The 22,484-nt window shown below is 39.7% G+C and overlaps 1 protein-coding gene across 1 annotated transcript in view; it reads left to right on the top strand.

Moving 5' to 3' along the window:
• LOC135744865 (uncharacterized) overlaps window positions 1–22,484 on the top strand; it is a 37,615-nt gene that overhangs the window by 14,499 nt on the left and 632 nt on the right. The window contains exons 3-15 of the mRNA XM_073814130.1: window positions 22–102; window positions 2,084–2,197; window positions 2,534–2,888; window positions 3,287–3,372; window positions 9,407–9,529; window positions 10,918–10,992; window positions 11,075–11,239; window positions 12,530–12,648; window positions 13,077–13,142; window positions 13,233–13,334; window positions 16,797–16,965; window positions 17,118–17,229; window positions 21,590–21,709. Of these exons, the coding sequence (XP_073670231.1) occupies window positions 22–102; window positions 2,084–2,197; window positions 2,534–2,888; window positions 3,287–3,372; window positions 9,407–9,529; window positions 10,918–10,992; window positions 11,075–11,239; window positions 12,530–12,648; window positions 13,077–13,142; window positions 13,233–13,334; window positions 16,797–16,965; window positions 17,118–17,229; window positions 21,590–21,709 (1,687 nt within the window). The remainder of the gene's footprint in view (window positions 1–21; window positions 103–2,083; window positions 2,198–2,533; window positions 2,889–3,286; window positions 3,373–9,406; window positions 9,530–10,917; window positions 10,993–11,074; window positions 11,240–12,529; window positions 12,649–13,076; window positions 13,143–13,232; window positions 13,335–16,796; window positions 16,966–17,117; window positions 17,230–21,589; window positions 21,710–22,484) is intronic.

A 22,484-nucleotide genomic window follows, 5' to 3' on the forward strand; every position in this document is an offset into this window, starting at 1 on the left:
ATAACACATGATCACCTTTAGCTAAATATGAATGAGTTGGCTGACCGTATATTGGCTGTGGAACAGTACTGCCATCAGGTGGAAGATCTGAACAACACCACAGTGAGTTTCATTTAATATTTCAGCATTACCAAACACTGGCAAGTGACGTACAAAAGCCAGAAAGAAGTCCGATGATCCTAAAGAGAAAATAATATGACAAAGTGCTAAGAAATGCATGCAAGATGAGGGAGAAATTAGGAGAATGAATGTAGTGTGTGCATTCAACATGTTTCTGTCAAGAGTTCATAAAAAATATTATTTTAATACTATTGAAGAATTTGTTCAGGCAAAATAAAAGCTTCTGTCATTATTAACTCACCCTTGTGTCACTCTTAACCTGTATGCATTTTTGACTCGCAGATGCTTTGTGATGTCATAACCATTAATGTGGAATAAAGTTTTTCAGTATTTATTAATCTTTTGCCATATTAGTTAATGCTAATACAATAGTTTATGTTCATTTGGCATCCACTACACTAAGTAAATAAAGGTGCTTAAAAGAGCGATGCCATAGAAGAACCTTTTTTGTTCCTCCAAGAACCATTTATGGAAAATCCAGTTTTACAAGGTGTTGTGAACACAACAACACTACAATAAAAAATCCACCACTTCTTTTTTTATTGTCATTTTGCTGTTTTGATTCTCTTGTCAATGTGACATCACACAAACAAAGCCCCGGCCACAACCACTTACTGACTGACTGATTTTACCCAAAAGCTTTTCTAAATGTGTTTATTAGCACGTTGTAGCACTAATGTGGCTGTATTCACGGGAATCAGATCTATTTTTAACCAAAAGCGCTCACACTGTCTGTTGGTAAGGGAAAGAGAAGCTCATTTGCATTTAAAGGATTAGTCAATTTTCTCCAGAAATCCAGATAATTTACTCACCACCATGTCATCCAAAATGTTGATGTCTTTCTTTGTTCAGTCGAGAAGAAATTATGTTTTTTGAGGAATACATTCAAGGATTTTTCTCATTTTAATGGACTTTAATGGACCCCAACACTTAACAGTTTTAATGCAGTTTAAAATTGCAGTTTCAAAGGACTCTAAACGATCCCAAACAAGGCATAAGGGTCTTATCTAGCAAAACGATTGACATTTTTGGCAAAAAAAAAAGCACTTTTAAACCACTTCTTCATCTTCCTCCGGCTGTGTGACGAGCCAGCGTGACCTCACGTAATTGCGTAATGCCGTAGAAAGGTCACATGTTACATTTATAAAACGCACATTTGCAGACCATTTTAAACAATAAACTGACACAATCATTCGACATACAACAATGTCGGAGCAGTCCTCTTTCTCCACACTTGTAAACACCAGGGCGTAGTTTCGCATACATCATCCGTGACCTCTTGACGTATTACGTGAGGTCGCGCTGGCGCGTCACAGGAAGTTGTGTTTTAAAAGTGCATATTTTTTTATTTATCGTTTCGCTAGTTAAGATCCTTATGGCTCGTTTGGGATCATTTAGAGTCCTTTGAAACTGCAATTTTAAACTGCATTAAAACTGTTAAGTATTGGGGTCCATTAAAGTCCATTAAAATGAGACAAATCCTGGAATGTTTTCCTCAAAAAACATAATTTATTCTCGACTGAACAAAGAAAGACATCAACATTTTGGATGACGTGGTGGTGAGTAAATTATCTGGTTTATTTTTAAGAAAATTGACTAACAGAAACGAAAACAGCGCTTTTTGCTCCCATCCAAATAGGGGCATTTTAGACATTTATAACAAATAAAGGTTCTTTATGGAACCATACAGCAAAATATGGTTCTTCTATGGCATAGTAAAGCACCTTTATTTTTAAGTTATTTTTAACTTTTTATTTTATAAATGTGTTATTAAATGCTAAAATGAACTTGAATTTTGATTAATAAATTATATGCAGTATTGTTCATTGTTAGTTTATGTTATAGATAATGCAATAACTAATGCTAAAGTCATACAGGTGTGGAAGGGCCTGAGTAAATGGTGACAGAGCTTATATTTTTTGAGGACATCTTATGTTTATGAATGTTCCTCTGTTTATCTTAGAAAGAGTTGAAGGATAAACTCACTCAGTATCCTCTACCAGAGGAGCTCACACAGTGTGTCACATGGGAAGTGATGCAGGCTGCACTCATCAGTGAGACACAAAAGATACAGGAGGCATGTTGAACTTTATTCACATACAACATACTGTAGTGAGATGGAGTCTGTTTTGTTGATACTTTAATTTATAAATGAATTATATTTGTCGACCATCTCAGCCTGCTTATCTCACCATGCATTACGGTAAATGAGCAAAATGTTTCATTTTAACCACCATCATCCAAAACGCAATATACTGTATGAAGAGTTTGGTTCCTAAAATCTCGTTTTATGATCAAAGTGCAGTTGATTTGTTTTGATTTAAGCCTTCATTTAAAAAAAAGAACCAAACTCTTCATATGTTGTTAATCAGTCAGTGATATTTTGCCCAAAACTGCTTTCTCCCATTCAAAGGGCCTAACAAACACCATAGGGGTCCCTTCGGCTAAAGACACTGTACCCACCCACCCCTTAAACCAGGGTACCCCATTCAAAAGTGACACAGCTGATACAAGTTCAGATACCCCTCCTCGGGTTTCTCCTCCTCGGCAGTCGGTGTCTGGTGGGGATTCGTTCACTGTGGCCGGTCACAGGTTGTCTCGGGTCAGCAGCGGGGCTGAGCAATATCCAGAGACAGTAGAGGCTCTGATAGAGGTGGGCGGACTGAGAGACAGACATGAGAGTCTGGAGGCCCGCGTGGGGCAGCTGGAGGCAAACAAGGCTGATCGGACAGAGCTTCAACATCTGAATGATCTCCTCACTGCCATGGGTATGATGACACAGGTGGCCAAGAACACCTAACTTGTGTATATCAGACATATAATTTAAAACAAAATCTGGAAGAAAACATTTTTATTGCAATAGCTCAGCAATTGCTTAGACTCTTAAAGGCGGGGTGCATGATCTCTGAAAGCCAATGTTGACATTTGAAATCACTTAAACAAACACGCCCCTACTCCAATAGAATCTGGACCTTCTGTTGATAGACCCACCCCACACATACGCAACCCAGGCACTGATGTTGTTTAGTAGACACGCCCCTTACTGCTGATTGGCTACAAGTGTGTTTTGGTACTCGGCCCAACTCCAAAGTGTTTTTCAAAAATCACGCACCCCGCTTTTAAGGAAGTATGTGAATGTTTTTGATAAATTTTGTGTTGTCTGTAGGTGAGAGGCAGTTACCGGATAATGTGCCAGAGCAGTTGAATCATCTGAGGACTCTTGTAGACAGTCTTATAGCAGATAAAGACAAGGTATGAAAGCACACAAATGTGTGTTTACTGTGCCACAAGTCACCAGCCTTTTCGAACACTGAACACAGAAGTCCCGGCCGCCCCTCAATTGGTGTTGCTGTGTGTCATGTTTGGACACCACAGTGTTTAAAGTTTAATTAGTTTACTTACAGTATAGATGAAATAGGATACAGTGTTCCTGTAGCTCAGCTGGTAGAGCATTGCATAAGTAAGCGCAAAAGGTCGTGAGTTCGATTTCCAGGGAGCACAAATACTAATAAAATTTGTATTTGTAATTTTCTGTAAAGTGCGACTTTTTAATAAAGCATCTGCCAAATGCATAAATACTACAAAGGAGGATTAGGGCCAAGCTAAAATAAAAAAATAAAACCATCTCGAGATTAAAGTCATTAAAATGTGATAATAAAGTAATTATTTTACAAGAAAAAAAGTCAATATAAATATAATTTCGAAAATAAAGTTGTTATTTAACGAGAATAAAGTCGTTATTAAACGAGAATAAAGTAGTTATTTAACGAGAACAAAGTTGTTATTTAACAAGAATAAAGTCGTTATTTAACAAGAATAAAGTTGTTAATAAAGTTATTTAACAAGAATAAAGTCGTTATTTAACGAAAATAAAGTTGTTATTTAACAAGAATATAGTCATTATTTAACAAGAAAAAAAGTCAGAATAAATGTAATTTCGAGAATAAAGTTGTTATTTAACGAGAATAAAGTTGTTATTTAATGAGAATAAAATCTTTATTTTACAAGGATTAAGTCGTTATTTTACAAAAAATAAAGTCGTTATTTAACGAAAATAAAGTTGTTACTTAACAAGAATAAAGAAGACGTTATTTAACTAGAATAAAGTCGTTATTTAATGAGAATTAAGTCGTTATTTAACAAGAATAAAGTCATTATTTAATGAGAAAAAGTCTAAATAAATATTATTTCGAGAATAAAGTCGTTATTTAACAAGAATAAAGTCGTTATTTAACAAGAATGAAGTTCTTATTTTACAAGAATAAAGTTGTTATTTAACAAGAATAAAGTCGTTATTTAACAAGAATGAAGTCATTATTTAACAAGAATAAAGTTGTTATTTAACGAAAATAAAGTTGTTATTTAACAAAAATAAAGTCGTTATTTAAGGAGAATTAAGTCGTTATTTAACAAGAATAAAGTCATTATTTAATGAGAAAAAAGTCAAAATAAATATTATTTCGAGAATAAAGTCGTTATTTAACGAGAATAAAGTCGTTATTTAACAAGAATGAAGTTCTTATTTAACAAGAATAAAGTTGTTATTTAACAAGAATAAAGTCGTTATTTAACAAGAATGAAGTCGTTATTTAACAAGAATAAAGTCATTATTTAACAAGAATAAAGTTGTTATTTAATGAAAATAAAGTTGTTATTTAACAAAAATAAAGTCGTTATTTAAGGAGAATTAAGTCGTTATTTAACGAGAATAAAGTCATTATTTAATGAGAAAAAAAGTCAAAATAAATATTATTTCGAGAATAAAGTCGTTATTTAACGAGACTAAAGTCATTATTTAACAAGAATGAAGTTCTTATTTTACAAGAATAAAGTCGGTATTTAACAAGAATAAAGTCGTTATTTAACAAGAATGAAGTCGTGTTTTAACAAGAATAAAGTCGTTATTTAACAAGAATAAAGTCATTATTTAACAAGAATAAAGTTGTTATTTAACGAGAATAAAGTCATTATTTAACAAGAATAAAGTCGTACAATTTCGAGAATGAAGTCAATACATTCAGTTTAGGCTTATTCTTTACGTTGTTTACTGCATTAAGACAGTGATATAAATACACTAAATTCACTATAATATATTATTAATAAGCATGTACAGTCAAGCAGAAAAGCCCAGAATGTGCTCGTTTTCATTAAGGAAACAAACGTGCACTTTTATTTAGAATATGGTGTTTTAATATTACTGTGTAGATGCATTAAGCCACATTCAATGTTGTCTTTTAGGGTTTTATAAGGGTCTGCACTTAACAAAGCTTTTATATTGTTGCTTTCATGAGATCACGCCTAAAGTGAAACGTAGCCTACTCGTTGCATTTATCTCAATTGTTAGTTCACAAAGCCGCAGAGTCTTTCCATTCCTCCCTCAGCCATACGATTAATATCCCGCATCACCTGTGCACTTTCATTTAGGTGCGCCTCCATGTGCGTAAACTTTATCCTACCCAATTAACAAAACCCTTTATTCATCACGATATTCATATTCTGTTCATTGCATGCCTGTTTTATTAAAATGTGCACCGAATTTTGTTCGTTCACATTATCTCCCCTCATATTGCCTTTTATATGAGGGAGATTCCTTAAAATCCCCTTTCTGAGTGCATCTCCCTCATATTGTTTTATTAGTAAGACAGGTATGTAATTTGGTATCTGCTTTGCAGATCTGCTTGTTCACATCACTCCAAACACGTTAATGTAAAAATATGACGTTATTATCAAACTATTACAACTTTATTCTCGTTATATTACGACTTTATTTTCAAAATTATATTTATTCTGACTTTTTTTCTTGTTAAATAATAACTTTATTCTCACATTTTAATGACTTTAATCTCGAGATGTTTTTTTGTATTTTAGCTTGGCCCTAATCCTCCTTGGAACATAAATGATAAATGTAAATGATATCGTATTTTAGACCCCAACCCCTTACATCATGTGACAGTGTAGATAACTCCTTTAGGTGTCAGATCTGGACAGTGTGTTGCTGAACATTGCAGGGGAGAGCACAGGTTCAGTCAGCAGTCAACAGACAGATGCTTCACAGATAGAGCAGATGACCCTGCACATATCTCACATCAGGTATGAACAGATCGTATCCAGTCATCCAAAACATGCCCCACACTTTGAAACAAAGCAGAGACGGTTTACATGAATGGTTAGCATGGTAAATAAATGTATTATTATTATCATCACTGTCCCCAGAACTATATTGATATAATGTGAATGATAACTCCTTCTATGTTGTTTCCTGTCTCTACTCTTCACTGCTTTTGCAAAAAAAGAGACACACATTTAACCTAAAAACAATAAAGCTAGAAACTTGAAAATAATACATGACAGAAGTATTTCCATTACTGGACACCTGATCACACACTTATACAGAGGTGCAGTACTGAAGCTGGAAGGGAAAGTGCAGAGATTCATAAGAGAGATGCAAGACAGAATGGAGGAGAGAAACAGCCAAGACAGACAAATGCAAGAGCAGGTCAGACAAACACAGAGATTATTACATAATATGTTACATAAGTTTATTTTCATTAACACTATTGTATGGTTCACCTGTAGTTGAACAGCTTCAGGTCAGTGTTGGAGGATGTGAGGAACTACTCATCTCCTCCCATCTCAGACAGTCAGCAGCAGGAGGAAATGGAGTTCAACAAAGACAAGGGCCAGATTGTGATTTTGGGTCAGATCCAGAGTAAAAGGTCAAATGAAAATGAGAGTTTGGGTCAAGATCAGAATTTAGGTCAAAGGTTAGGTCAGGCTCAGAGTAAGGATTTGTTTCAGGCACAGAATTTCGTCCCGGTACAGGTTCAGAGTTCAGGTCAGATTCGGGATCAAGGGAAGAGTTTGGGTCAGGCTCAGAGTAAGGATTTGGGTCAGGCTCAGGACCAAAGTTGGGGTCAGTGTTCAGGTCAGATTCCGGATCAAGGGGAGAGTTTAGGTCAGGCGCAGAGTAAGCATTTGGGTCAGGCTCAGGACCAAAGTTGGGTTCAGAGTTCAGGTCAGATTCGGGATCAATGGGAGAGTTTAAGTCAGGCTCAGAGTAAGGATTTGGGTCAGGCTCAGGACCAAAGTTGGGGTCAGAGTTCAGGTCAGATTCGGAATCAAGGGGAGAGTTTAAGTCAGGCTCAGAGTAAGGATTTGGGTCAGGCTCAGGACCAAAGTTGGGGTCAGAGTTCAGGTCAGATTCGGGATCAAGGGGAGAGTTTAAGTCAGGCTCAGAGTAAGGATTTGGGTCAGGCTCAGGACCAAAGTTGGGGTCAGAGTTCAGGTCAGATTCGGGATCAAGGGGAGAGTTTAAGTCAGGCTCAGAGTAAGGATTTGGGTCAGGCTCAGGGACAGAGCTTGGCTCAGAATTTAGGGCAGATTTGGGATCAAGGCAAAAGTATAAGTCAGACTCAGAGTAGGGATTTGTTTCAGGATCCGAATGTGGGTCAGGCTCATGGACAGAGCTTGGCTCAGAATTTAGGTCAGATTCGGGATCAAGGGAAGCGTTTAAGTCAGACTCAGAGTAGGAATTTGTCTCACGATCGGAATGTGAGTCAGGCTCAGGGACAGAGTTTGGGTCAGATTTGGGATCAAGGCAAGAGTTTAAGTCAGACTCAGAGAAAGGATTTGTTTCAGGATCAGAATTTGGGTCAGGCTCCAGGACGGAGTTTGGGTCAGGTACAGGGTCAGAGTGTGGAAAGGACTCAAGGCATGGGTTTTGGTCAGGGTAAGGATTCTGATCAAGTACAGGGTCAGGGTAAGGATTTGTTACTGGAACAGGTTTTGGTTAAGGTTCAACATCAGACAGAACATCAAAATCTGGAAAAGGAATTCAGTCAGTTGTTCCAGTCGTATAAAAAACTGGAGGGCAAGACCACTCACCCACTGAACCAGGAACATGACAGGTCGAAGGTATATACCACAGTATACAGACAAACAGATGTGAGATGTTGCTCAAAGGGAATAGAGGTCAACATTGTATAGATTTTTGTATAGCTCTTATAAATGTTTAAGAGAGCCATCTGACATGATATACTTAAAGGAATATTCAATTTTCTTAAAAAAAATCCAGATAATTTACTCACCACCATGTCATCCAAAATGTTGATGTCTTTCTTTGTTCAGTCGAGAAGAAATGATGTTTTTTGAGGAAAACATTGCAGGATTTGTGTCATTTTAATGGACTTTAATAGACACCACCAATTAACACTTAACTTAAACAAGAGTTTCAAAGGACTATAAACGATCCCAAACGAGGCATAAGGGTCTTATCTAGCAAAACGATTGTCATTTTTGACAATAAAAATAACAAATATACACTTTTAAAGCACAACTTCTCGTCTAGATCTGGTCCAGCGCGACCTAACGTAAATGCGTAGTGACGTAGGGAGATCACGTGTTACATATAGAAAACACATATTTGCGGACCATTGTAACCAATAAACTGACACAAAGACATTAATTAGTATCATTTGACATACAACAACATCGGAACGGTCCTCTTTCTCCACACTCGTAAACACTGGGGCGGAGTTTCGCGTTCGTCCTCTGTGACCTCTTGACGTCATGACGTATTGCGTGGGGTCACGCTGGCGCATCACGACCGGATTTAGACAAGAAGTTATGCTTTAAAAGTGTATTTTTGTTATTTTTATTGTCAAAAATAACAATCGTTTGCTAGATAAGACCCTTATGCCTCGTTTGGGATCGTTTATAGTCCTTTGAACTCTGTTGAAAAAAACTGTTACGTGTTGATTTAAGTGTTAATTGTTGGTGTCTATTAAAGTCCATTAAAATGAGAAAAATCCTGCAATGTTTTCCTCAAAAAACATAATTTCTTCTCGACTGAACAAAGAAAGACATCAACATTTTGGATGACATGGTGGTGAGTAAATTATCTGGATTTTTCTTTTAAGAAAATGGAATATTCCTTTAAATGAGAAGTCTCTTAAGGGGAGATTCACATTTCAAGTCTTTTGCGCGCATAAGTTTGTTATTTCAAATGTAGGTGCGCGGTATGCGCGCTCATTATGGAAGCGACTCGGTCGCGACACGCACACGGTGCGACACGCTCGTTTTTTTCAGGGCGCGTCCGCACCGCATCGAGTTAAAAACATTTCAACTTTCTAGAATGCCGCAAGCGCACCGCAGGTCATTTGACAAGAACCAACTGACGGTGGCGTTTTCCGTGCAGATTTAGACGTGAAATGTAAACCGCCCCTAAGTCAGTAAGCTATAAGAGCAACCACCGAGCAGTAGCACTTTCCTCTGTGTGTGTGTGCAGAACAATGAATTGGTGAGTGATGTACAGGGAGCCATACTACAGCTGCAGGCAGAGTATGAGAAACTAAACAGCACAACTAACCACCTGATGGAGGAACACAGCAAGAAACAGATCCACATCGATGTGAGTAAACATCCATAGAAAACCAGATATTGGGCCCTATTTTAACGATCTGAAATGCAAGTGCGAAGCGCAACGCGCAAGTGAGTTTGTGGGCGGGTCTTGGGCGCTGTTGCTATTTTCCCGGCGTGAGAAATAACTCTTGCGCCGGGCGCAAATCAATAAGGGGTTGGTCTGAAGTAGGTTCATTATGGTTTGGGCGTAACGTCAAATAAACAAATCAGAACGCTATCCAACATTCCCTTTAAACGGAAGGGCGCAAGTTCCATGGCGGGTTGCTATTATTATGACGGATTTACCAGGCGCACGCCAGGAGCGGTTCACAGCCGAGGAGACCGACGTTCTTGTAAATTCCATGCTTGCCAGCATAAATCGGACACACCGTGTAACGGGAGGTGGATCTGCCTACACATGACCTGACGCCAGCAGAGGACATCGCTGCGTCCACCCTCACCGCTGAAAGGGTTTGGGGGCTTTGAAATCGGACCCAAGAAACGCAACCAAGGTCCAACCCTAAAGTACACTTACAAATCAAGTTCATATACATTAAGGTTTCTTATGAAAACATTTTAATTATTATTTACATAAAATAAACGTAATACAGCCACACAACAAACTTATGAAAATATTTTAATTTTGCATGAGAATTTTTTAACGCAGCCACACAATAAATAAAAGCTATCACCACAATGCTCACCATAACGATTTCCCTTATCTCATGTGTTAATATTTTTAGTGTAACAATTTATGATTTGCAAAAATAACTGTTGCATCTGTGTAGATTAGATAAGCAAAGTGTATGCGCGTTGTGCACGCTATACATTATGGTCAAGCATGCGCCCTTAAAATAGCATATTGAACCATGCGCAACGCGCCACTGACTTTAAACTTTTTTTTCTGGTCAGTGGCGCAATTGTTTTTTGAAACTGCAAAATAGCATCAGGTATGGTTTGTGCAGCAACACGCCTCCTTTTTTGCACTGAACCGCCCAGGGAGCGCAAGTTCATTCCCTAGTTTGCCGACGTGCGTCTGTGGAGGGAAAAACCCGCTGTGCGCCGGTGCAAAATACGAATGATACATGCGTCACTGACAAAGTCAATTGCGCTGGCTGCAAGATAGGGCCCATTGTCTTTTTGCTATATCACATGATATGATCGCTTTGAGATTGTGGTTAATTCATAATTTGGCAATGCATGTATTATTTACGTGTCAATCCAGCCTGATCTCATGAGAATTTGTGCGTATTTTACGAGGTGGCTAATTTGTATGAATTCGTACGAAGTGACTCATCATGAGCCCTTCGTTCGAGAAAACAGACCAAATTCTGCCCAATTATCTTGGTGTCTGTACCAGGCTTTACTCATTTTTACGATTGTCTCTGGCTTCCACAGCGTCTGTACAAGGCTATGGAGAAACTGGATGAAAAGAAAGCTGACAAGGAACTGGTGGAGATGGAGATCGATATTGTGAGTTGTTTCTATTCAGTTCAATAAAACTCAATCAAACTGGACCCCCAGAGTCACCGAATGTCTCCCATCTGTCCCTCAGAAAGCAGACAAACGTGCTCTGGAGAGCAAGGTGAGCCGTATGCAGTTTGACAGTATGACAGAGCAGTTGAATAACATGTTACAGGAAGTGCTCAGTAAGATCAGTGGACAGGAGCAAGATTGGCACAAGATCATCGAGAAGATCTCCACTGAAATGGACTGCAAGGTGAGATCTGAACAGACAGAGAAAGCTGTTTTCTTGTCCTGAGTCATTCTTACTCGATATCTCTTTCATTAGGGGTGTGAAAATATTGCATGTTTTGCTGCAGGGGTTAAAGGACAAGTTCGGTATTTTACACTTAAAGCCCTGTTTTCAGATTGTTTATGATGAAATAGAACGGTTTTGACTGAAATTTGGACATATGATTCTGGCCCGAGAATTTTCGGTTTCTGTTTTATCAGCCCCCACCTCTACAATGGCTGCATAGTTGCAATGGAAAAATCCTTTCTAAAATGGATTAAATTTTTGTTTACAAAGACGTGAAACTCACCGAGTGGTCAGGGGTGTTCACTGATATGCTCACACAAAAATCGCTGCAAAAGATGCTTTCCAACAGCTGTTTTAGCATTCGTTGTAAACTTGTGGACCTATTTTTCCAAACGCCTCACACCCGTACATTCTTCCGCTTAGAACTTGAATAATAGACACTCCAGCCCAGGTGGTGGCGATTATCCACCTTTGCCAATTGCAAGAATACAAACAATGTTCCCGGCGTGGAGTAATACCGTACCTCACAGCACATTTAATAGAAGTCAATGGAGTTGGACAAAACTACGATAAAAGCTGTTGGAATGCATCGTTTGCAGTGATTTTTGTGCGAGCATATCAGTGAACACCCCTGACCACTCTGTGAGTTTCACGTCTTTGTAAACGAAAGTTTAATGCATTTTAGGAAGGATTGTTCCTGTGCACCTATAAAGCCATTGTAGAGGTGGGAGGTGATACAAGAAACACCCGAAAATTCTCAGGCCAGCATCATATGTCCAAATTTCAGTCAAAACCGTTCTATTTCATCATAAACAATCTGAAAACAGGGCTTTTTAAGTGTAAAATACCGAACTTGTCCTTTAAGGAAAATTTTGCATTTTGTTCACCCAAATTAATCTTTTATCAAGTATTGAAATTCAAATCATTATATCATAATAGTATTGTTTATTGTTATGACTGTTGTTAATGGAATTAAATGATACAAAATTACTATTTACCAAAAAACTTTCTGTCCTGACACATGGCTATTGGCTACATAGAGTGAGAATATAGGGGCAAATGGCCTTACTTATCATAAAAATAAGTCATCATTTCCCATTCCACTTCTATTAATTTGGTTTACTTTTTCTTTTGCACTTTTAATATCTGATCTCACCAGCTTTCTGCAGACCCATCATGAGCTCCTAGGGATTCATTTATTGTAACTTAATTGAAGATAAACTCATGGGTAAGTTTTCTTGCATGTAGTTAAACCGGATTGAACTGGAACCACTGAAGAAACAGCTGGACGATCGTTGGAAGAGCATCCACCGGCAGCTGCAGATCCCTCCGGCCCCCGGCCAGGATGACGCCGCAGGAATCAGGAAGTGAGGAGTCGTTCACTCATTTTTCTGAGAAATATCTTTCACCAATCTTATAATCAACACTAAGAATAGATACAGGCACTCCCATTGGCTGTTTGTTGAGCATCAGAGTGTTGCGGTTTAATCAAATCAGTCAGACAGTGCTTTCCTGTGGCTCATGACTGGAATAGGATGCAATGTGAATCAGACTTGATGCCCATGGTTGAAAGTCTGGCTATGTGCGACTGCCCAAGCTCAAACTTGAATCTAAAGATTATATACTTTAAACATACTATATGCATGCAGATGCTTCTTATTATGCAAGCTTAAATATATCACAACTTATCATTATTAGTTAATCATTTATTTGACCGATATGGCGTTGCTTTAATGTAATACAAAATGTAATGTAATCCAACCTCTGTTTTTGTGTCTTTTTTCCTTTGTCAAAGACAACTGCTGGCCAGATTTCACTGTATTTCATGTGATCGTCCGGTGGATATGATCACACCAGGACAGTATGTAAAACTTATCGAGGATTGTAAATACTTTTTAGTTGGTTATAATACTATAGTAAGTTCTTACACGCGCTCTCTGAATTTTTGCAGACATTTCGCTACTCTGCCCTGTGCTCCAGGACTGCCGCCACACAAATCCAACCGACCCTACACTGTTTATGAGCTGGAGCAGGTGCGACAACAGTGCAGAAGGTAAGACTGGTCAATATTAGGACATTATACAGCTTTTTCACATCATTTGTTATGCATATATATGGTTACATGAATCTTATTGTCTCCACAATTTTAGGTTATTATTAATCATATTTTAATATTTTATTTGATGCGCTTTCATTCTTCTAATGCTTAGTGATGAAGTCTGTAACTGTGTAATTGTGTGTCTCCGTCTCAGCCTGGCATCTGACACTAACTAGCATAACTATAGCATGGTTTGTTTTTTGAGAGAAGTGCAGACATGCTTTAATGTGCAGGCGGATAGGGCAAGAGAGTCAGTTTTCCACATCAAGGACACCCAAGTGCCATTATAGATGGGCACCTCCAGAACTCTCACGACCCAAGATGAGCAGACAGGACCGGAGCAAGCTGTGAGTTAGACTTGTGTGATACAAAGAGCAGAAGTGATAGAGCAGCTAATATGAAGAGGTTTCATAAGTGAAGGTCAGTTATCCAGAGTATAACTAAATACAAAAACAGAAGATAAGGTAAGCATGACTAATAATATTGCACATACTAGTAGCGATAGAAATGAACCTAAAACACAAAAAAACAGAAGCGTACATTTCATGACTACACAGTTGTGACGTGCTTGGGCAGTAATACTTAACATGCTTTGTGCACTCTTTAAATATTGTGGCAATAACAACCTCACGACAACAGGGGGCGATAGAGGTACTTTCAGTTGTCTGTGCATGTCATGTTATTATTCAATTGGTTTAAGTCAGTGTTTCTCAAACTGGCATCTATACTACAGTTTTATAAAATACATTAATTTATCATACATTATGTGTAAGTGAACCTCAGAAAAATAAAGCTTCTGACCAACAGCACTACATTGTATCATTTAATATTTTGTAATTTTAAGATTTTAGAATGTTTTATGTCATACATTTTCTTTGAGGGCGGGGGGGGGGCACGAAGGTGTGCACCATACACAAGGGGGGCTGCACGCTGATAAAGTTTAAGAACCAATGGTTAAAATAACTTATTAAGATTTATATTACATTTATTTTCCTTGACAATAGTTAAATAGTTCCCTACTAAAAAGCCAGTTTTTTTAGCTGGTTAAGCTGGTGTAGCAGGCTGGTTTTAGAGGGGTTTTGGCCACTTTTTTAGGTGGTCTTACCTGGTCAGACTGAAAGCTGACCCACCAGCTTGAGCAAACTAGAAGACCATCTTTGCCAAGCTGGGATGACCATCTAAAACCAGCTAAGACCCTTGCCAACCATCTTAGCCAAGTAGCCAAGTTCCAGCCTGCTCGAGCTGGTTTAAGCTCGGGCGTCAGCTAGTCTTCCAGCGTGTTACACCATCTTAACCAGCCAAAATCAGGCTGGTACACTTAAGCTGGTCAGATTAACCACTATGAGAGCAGGGTGATGCTGCCGGTTGCCAAGTGTTACTATGCAGTTTCTAAAATGCTTTGAGTGGTTGCTAGTGCTATGTGGTTGTTAGGGGGTAACTGGGTTAAAACCAGAGTGCGTTATTGGTGGATACTAGATGGTTACTACTCTAACTGGTTCTAGTCAAATGATCCATATGACTCTGTGATTGTTTGACTTTTAAAGTGTTTTAATTTACTGGTTTTGTCGTCCACCAGGGGCACGTTCAATCTCACACCGGTGCGCAACGTTTTGCTACGGTTTCCGGGTTGAACGACATGTTTCCTGGAAACGGTGTGCAACGGAATGCAACAGGTTTTAGAAGCGTTTTCTCTTGTTTGGTGGGTGTGTCAGAAATGTCCGCCCAATCAGCGGCAAGATGTATAAAACCACGCGATAGTAAAGAGACAGCTTGCTCAATTGGTTCAAGTTGGAATGTTGTCTTTCATTCTGGACGGCAAGGTCAGTGACTGTTACATCGAGGGTATTTTACAGTATTAAACACACATTTATAACGATTTCATCAGGCTTCAGAAACATTTAAAAAGGAACACAAAGAATGGCCTCTCAGCTACCGTAGTTGCAACTCTTGCGTCATCACAACAGGGTGTTCAATGCATCACCGTTTCAGTTTAATAAACGTTGTGCAACGTTTTGTCGGGGCTGAACGCAGCCCAGGTGTTGCCCTACTGAAAAATCCAGCTTTAACCAGCCAACCAGCTTGAGTGTCCCAGCCTGGTTTTAACTGGTTAAGACGGTGTAACAGGCTGGTTTAAGAGGGGTTTTGGATACTTTCTAGCTGGTCAGGCTGAAAGAGACAAGCTGACCCAGCAAACTGGAAGAAAATTGTCCAAAACCTCTCTAAAACCAGCCGGTTATACCATCTTAACCAGCTCAAACCAGGCTGGTACACGTAAGCTGGTTGGCTGGGTTTAACTGGTTAAGATGGTTTAACAGGGTGGTTTTAGAGGGGTTTTGGATTGTTAGCTCTGTTAGCTGGTCAGGCTGGAAGACTTGTGACCCACCAGCTTGAGCAAACTAGAAGACCAGCTTTGCCAAGCTAGGAGGACCATCTTAAAGGAGTAGTCCACTCTATAGATGGGGCCCATTGACTTACCATAGTATTTTTTTCCTACTATAAAATGTCAATGGACCCCATCTTTAAAGTGGACTACTCCTTTAAACTAGCTAAGACCAGCCAACCATCTTAGTCAAGCTAGCCAAGATTCCAGCCTGCTCAAGCTGGGGCGTCAGCTGTCTTCCAGCCTAACCAACTAAAAACTGTCCAAAACTTCTCTAATACCAGCCGGTTACACCATCTTAACCAGCTCAAACCAGGCTGTTACACCTAAGCTGGTTGGCTGGGTTTAACTGGTTAAGATGGTTTAACAGGCTGGTTTTAGAGGGGTTTTGGATTGTTAGCTCTGTTGCTTGTCAGGCTGGAAGACTTGTGACCCACCAGCTTGAGCAAACTAGAAGACCAGCTTTGCCAAGCTGGGAGGACCATCTTAAACCAGCTAAGACCCACCAACCATCTTAGCCAAGCTAGTCAAGATTCCAGCCTGCTCCAACTGGGGTGCCAGTTAGTCTTCCAGCCTAACCAGCTAAAAACTGTCCAAGACCCCTCTAAAACTAGACTGTTACACCATCTTAACCAGTTAAAACCAGGCTGAGACACTCAGCTGGTTTTAGTTGGATTTTTCAGTAGGGTAACACCTTGTGGATGACAAAACCAGTAAATTAAAACACTTTAAATGACCAGGCAATCAGTAAGTCATGTGGATCATTTCACTTGAACCAGTTAGAGTAGTAACCATCTAGTAACGCACTCTGGTTTTAACCCAGTTACCCCCTAACAACCACATAGCACTAGCAACCACTCAAAGCATTTTAGAAACTGCATAGTAACACTTGGCAACCGGCAACATCACCCTGATATCATGGTGGTTAATTTTGCATGCACCACTCGCATTTTCTTCTGCAGGTATAAAAAGCCATTTTAAACTCTGTTCCCAGTCCACGCTGAACCCATAATGACGTGTTTTGTTCTGTTGTGCAGTGAGAGGATCCCAGAAATGGCAGATTACAGTTACCTGGCTCGTAACTGTGGGGGAAGCCATACCCTCACCTACCCTCACAACCGCAGGTACACCCGTCTGCAACACATCACCCACGTGATCCAGACTGAAGAGGAGAGTCGACCCGTGCCCTCTGCACCATACACACAGGTCTGCCACACAGACAGAACAATGAGTATTTTGACATGATGCAAAGCTGTGACCTGATCATAGAGATTCATTTTTTTGTCCAATATTGAATTGAAATACATAGCCTCTCATATCTTAAACTGTGATAAAGCGAGTCCTGTGTGTTCCTTCAGCCAGAAGAAGTGGACATCTTAGGTTTAGATGGACAGGTCTATAAAGGCCGTACGAACGTCAGAGCAGTGAAGGTCAGCGAGTCCAGATTACCAACCATTCCTCCAAGAGAAGGCAAGATCTCATGAGCACCATTCATTCTCAATACACCCTGTAATTTCAAATCCACATGCTGTTATTTGTCAATGAAACACCAAAGGAGACGTTCTGAATAATGTATCTTGTTGACGTTTCAAAGCAACATGTAATTTGATCAGATAGGATGTAAGCTCATTCCTCATTGATGGTAGGAGCTGCCTTTGTGTCCATGACAACATTCCCATTTACCAGAAGTCGGGCCCCACGCTCCTCATCCCACACTTACGCAACACATCAACACCACACATAATGATTGCATCACCTTTGGCCCACTTTTGTTGTCTCACGTCTGGAAGAAAGTCTGGTTTTGGGCTGCGGGGAGAAGAAACTGATATGATGTCATTAAAAACAAATGTTATGTTTCGACAGAATGCACTTCTGTTTAAGAGGAACAATGAATGCAAAAGAAAAATGTATTCATTTCCTCGACCTCATGTTATTTTTCTAACTCTTATCCAGATGAAAAAAGGCCTGAATGTGTGGTGGTGTACTTTTTATGTATTAGGCCACATCCACACCAAGCAAGAGCTTTTATTATCTGATCTCTATTTCTCCTCCTTCTAAAAAAAGTCTGTAAACACAGCGTCGTCTCAAGAAATATCTGCGTACACACCACTGAAACCGACTAAAACAACTAAGGATAGATGTAGTATAGATGCCAGACCAGGATGTGGTGCTGTAATTCTGCAACTGAGATGCACTAAAAACAGAGAAGAAGACATGGAGCATAAACCTTGTTGTTATCTATAACCATTTGTTGCTCACTGTAGTAGCAAAAGAGCAGAAGATTTTGCTTTATAGTAAAGCTAATAGGCTCACTATCTTTTGCAGCACGAACCCAAGTTTGTAGTCTGCCGTTGTTGTTGTGTCTAAGTAGGGTCGAGACATGGGGTGATGACATAATTACATCACAAAATATACAGATTGGCTGTAAACACGAAACCGCAAGGGTGTCATGTTCAGATTGATTCACTCTAGGCTCTCCCAAAACGCCTGTCTGTCTATATTTTAACCAACCATGGGTTGACACAACCACAGCATTTAGCTTGGTTTACAACCCAACCCTTGTGTCTGTCCATATTTGAACCAACCATGGGTTGAAACAACCCCAGCATTTAGCTTGGTACTGAAATATCCAGCTAAGACCAGCATAAGCTGGTAGCTGGTTTTAGCTGGTTTAAGGTGGCAGTAGCCGGTTTAAGCTGGTCCTCCCATCCTGGCAAAACTGGTCAAGCTGGTGGGTCAGCTGGTCTTCCAGCCTGACCAGCTAAGTCCAGCTAGACCAGCTTAAAAAGTGACCAAAACACAGCTTGACCAGTTTGCTACACCAGCAAAACCAGCTAAAACCAAGCTGGGAAACCAACTCACCAGCTTATGCTGGTCTTAGCTGGATTTTACAACCCAACCCTTGTGTCTGTCCGTATTTTAACCAACCATGCGTTGAAACAACCCAGCATTTAGGTTGGTTTACAACCCAACCCTTGTGTCTGTCAATATTTGAACCAACCATGCATTGAAACAACCCAGCATTTAGCTTGGTTTACAACCCAACCCTTGTTTCTGTCCATATTTGAACCAACCATGCGTTAAAACACTCAGCATTTAGCTTGGTTTACAACCCAACCCTTGTGTCTGTCCAAATTTTAACCAACCATGCGTTAAAACACCCAGCATTTAGCTTGGTTTACAACCCAACCCTTGTGTCTGTCCATATTTTAACCAACCATGCATTGAAACAACCCAGCATTTAGGTTGGTTTACAACCCAACCCTTGTGTCTGTCCATATTTGAAGCAACCATGGGTTGAAACAACCCCAGCATTTAGCTTGGTTTACAACCCAACCATTGTGTCTGTCCATTTTTGAACCAACCATGCATTGAAACAATCCAGCATTTAGCTTGGTATAACTCAATCCTTGTTTCTGTCCATATTTGAAGCAACCATTGGTTGAAACAACCCAAGCATTTAGCTTGGTTTACAACCCAACCCTTGTGTCTGTTCATATTTGAACCAACCATGTGTTGAAACAACCCAGCATTTAGCTTGGTTTACAACCCAACCCTTGTATCTGTCCGTTTTTTAACCAACCTTGCATTGAAACAACCCAGCATTTAGGTTGGTTTACAACCCAGCCCTTGTATCTGTCCATATTTTAACCAACAATGCGTTAAGACAACACAGCATTTAGCTTGGTTTACAACCCAGCCCTTGTATCTGTCCATATTTGAACCAACCATGGGTTGAAACAACCCAGCATTTAGCTTGGTTTACAACCCAGCCCTTGTGTCTGTTCATATTTGAACCAACCATGCGTTGAAACAACCCAGCATTTAGCTTGGTTTACAACCCAACCCTTGTATCTGTCCATTTTTTAACCAACCATGCATTGAAACAACCCAGCATTTAGGTTGGTTTACAACCCAGCCCTGGTATCTGTCCATATTTGAACCAACCATGCGTTAAGACAACCCAGCATTTAGCTTGGTTTACAACCCAGCCCTTGTATCTGTCCATATTTGAACCAACCATGCGTTGAAACAACCCAGCATTTAGCTTGGTTTACAACCCAGCCCTTGTATCTGTCCATATTTGAACCAACCATGCGTTAAGACAACCCAGCATTTAGGTTGGTTATAACCCAACCCTTGTATCTGTCCATTTTTTAACCAACCATGCATTGAAACAACCCAGCATTTAGGTTGGTTATAACTCAATCCTTGTTTCTGTCCATATTTAAACCAATCATGGGTTGAAACAACCCAGCATTTAGGTTGGTTTACAACCCAACCCTTGTGTTTGTCCATATTTTAACCAACCATGCGTTGAAACAACCCAGCATTCAGGTTTGTTATAACTCAATCCTTGTTTCTGTCCATATTTAAACCAAGCATGGGTTGAAACAACCCAGCATTTAGGTTGGTTTACAACCCAACCCTTGTGTCTGTCCGTATTTAAACCAACCATGCATTGAAACAACCCAGCATTTAGGTTGGTTATAACTCAATCCTTGTTTCTGTCCATATTTAAACCAAGCATGGGTTGAAACAACCCAGCATTTAGGTTGGTTTACCACCCAACCCTTGTGTCTGTCCGTATTTTAACCAACCATGCATTGAAACAACCCAGCATTTAGGTTTGTTATAACTCAATCCTTGTTTCTGTCCATATTTAAACCAAGCATGGGTTGAAACAACCCAGCATTTAGGTTGGTTTACAACCCAACCCTTGTGTCTGTCCATATTTTAACCAACCATGCGTTGAAACAACCCAGCATTTAGGTTTGTTATAACTCAATCCTTGTTTCTGTCCATATTTGAAGCAACCATGCATTGAAACAACCCAGCATTTAGCTTGGTTTACAACCCAACCCTTGCGTCTGTCCATATTTAAACCAATCATGGGTTGAAACAACTTTTTGAGTTTAAGGAGGGGGTAGGGCATGAAGATGGATTCAGATGGAGGAAGGGGTTAACACTCCTTGCTGGAAATAACCGAATATGCCCGTGTTACATAATAGCAGAGGTGCAAACAGAAATCATTTGTGAGTGATAAACAGATCTGGAGAGATCTTTGCTTTTTCTTGTATGGTGTATTCAAGGAAAGACAGCTGAATATCAAATGAAAGATATCAGGTTGGATCTGGCAGATGAGCTGTGCCGTGCTTGACAGAGCATAATTTTGGCAGCTGGTGTGTGTCATGCAGTGACGAGGAGATTTATGAGATGATGTGTCCGGTGTTTGTGGTCAGAAGTTGTTGTCCGATTCCCAAAGCACAACAGTGGGATTCTGAAAGTAGAAATCCAATTCTTGGGATTGTGTTTGTAATGTGACTCCTATCAAAGCAGTTGATTTGGTTCAAGGCTTAAAGGGGTCATATTATGAGATTTTTTTTAAGATTTAAAATAAATCTTTGGTGTCCCCAGAGTACATATGTGAAGTTTTAGCTCAAAATATCATATAGATAATTGATTTCAGCATGTTAAAATTGCCATTTTGTAGGTTGACGTTTTTGGGTGTGTCATTTAAAATGCAAATGAGCTGATAAAATGCAAACACTGATCGCCATAATGGTGGTTTGTTGAAAATGAAACTTAAATGTCCTCAAATCTCTCTCTCTCAAAACTAAGTTACTGGGTTGATCTTTTTCATGTTTTCTAGGTTTATAAAAGCACTGTGGACCCAAGTATAGCACAGGAAAAAGTCAGATTCTCTTGCTATGACCCCTTTAAAGGTTTTATATGGTGACAAAGATTAAGAGAAATACTTTTGTGGACAGTCATTGGTGCTCTTTTGCCCTCATCCCTGACATGCGGGTTGTTGTCGATTCTCCCGCAGGCAACTGCAAGAGTAAAGACAAGATCAACCGCTCACAATCCCAGCGGTCCTGCGGAGTAAACGGTGGCCGGGGAAGTCCAGCACGACCACAGAGTGCCAAGACTCACCAGATCCGCTCAGGTGGGGTTATGATGAGCTGACACGATACGGTGCTCCGTTTACAATGAAAATAAAGTTGGCTGTAAATGAACTCAGCTCAAGCTATTTTAGATACACACAAGCTGTTAACATTTAGCTGCTGCTCTTGAACTTTGAACTTTAAAGGAACTATTTATGTCTAACTTCAGGCTCACTATGTTTCTTGGGTGCTTCCCAAATTGGAGGACTATGTGTGAAATTATTAGTGGGGGGTTAATGTTAGACTAACTATTGCTCTTATTTATATAAGCAGTTAATTCCTTGTAGAAATAATAGCATAATAATGGTAGGCCTAATAGAGAGGGATTGGGTTTATTTCACTGGAACGGTACCCTTATGTACCTTATGCCGCTTTTCCATTGCATAGTACCTCACGGTTTAGTTTAGTTTGGGTCAGGTCAGCTTACTTTTGGGAGCTTTTCCATTGGGTGCAGTACGTAGTACCCGATACTTTTTTCGTACCACCTCGGTTGGGGTTCCAAGCGACCCGAGTTGATACCAAACGTGACGCGAAAACACTGTAGGTCACTGATTGGTCTGAGAGAAGCGTCATCGCTATAATGTAAATATTAGCTTTAGCTTACTGCTAGCTTGCGCTGTCTCAAGCAAACATGTTGTTATCTGTGTTCTGCTATAAGTTTCCAAACACCCTTTTAGCGATGAAAAACATCCGCAGGTTGAGAATCCGGGACACCATAACAGTTTTTTCCAGACTTGCAGTTTGTGGCGGCACATTCGCAACGTGCACGTCCGCATT

This window comes from Paramisgurnus dabryanus, chromosome 3, assembly GCF_030506205.2.
Source record: "Paramisgurnus dabryanus chromosome 3, PD_genome_1.1, whole genome shotgun sequence".
Taxonomy (NCBI): domain Eukaryota; kingdom Metazoa; phylum Chordata; class Actinopteri; order Cypriniformes; family Cobitidae; genus Paramisgurnus; species Paramisgurnus dabryanus.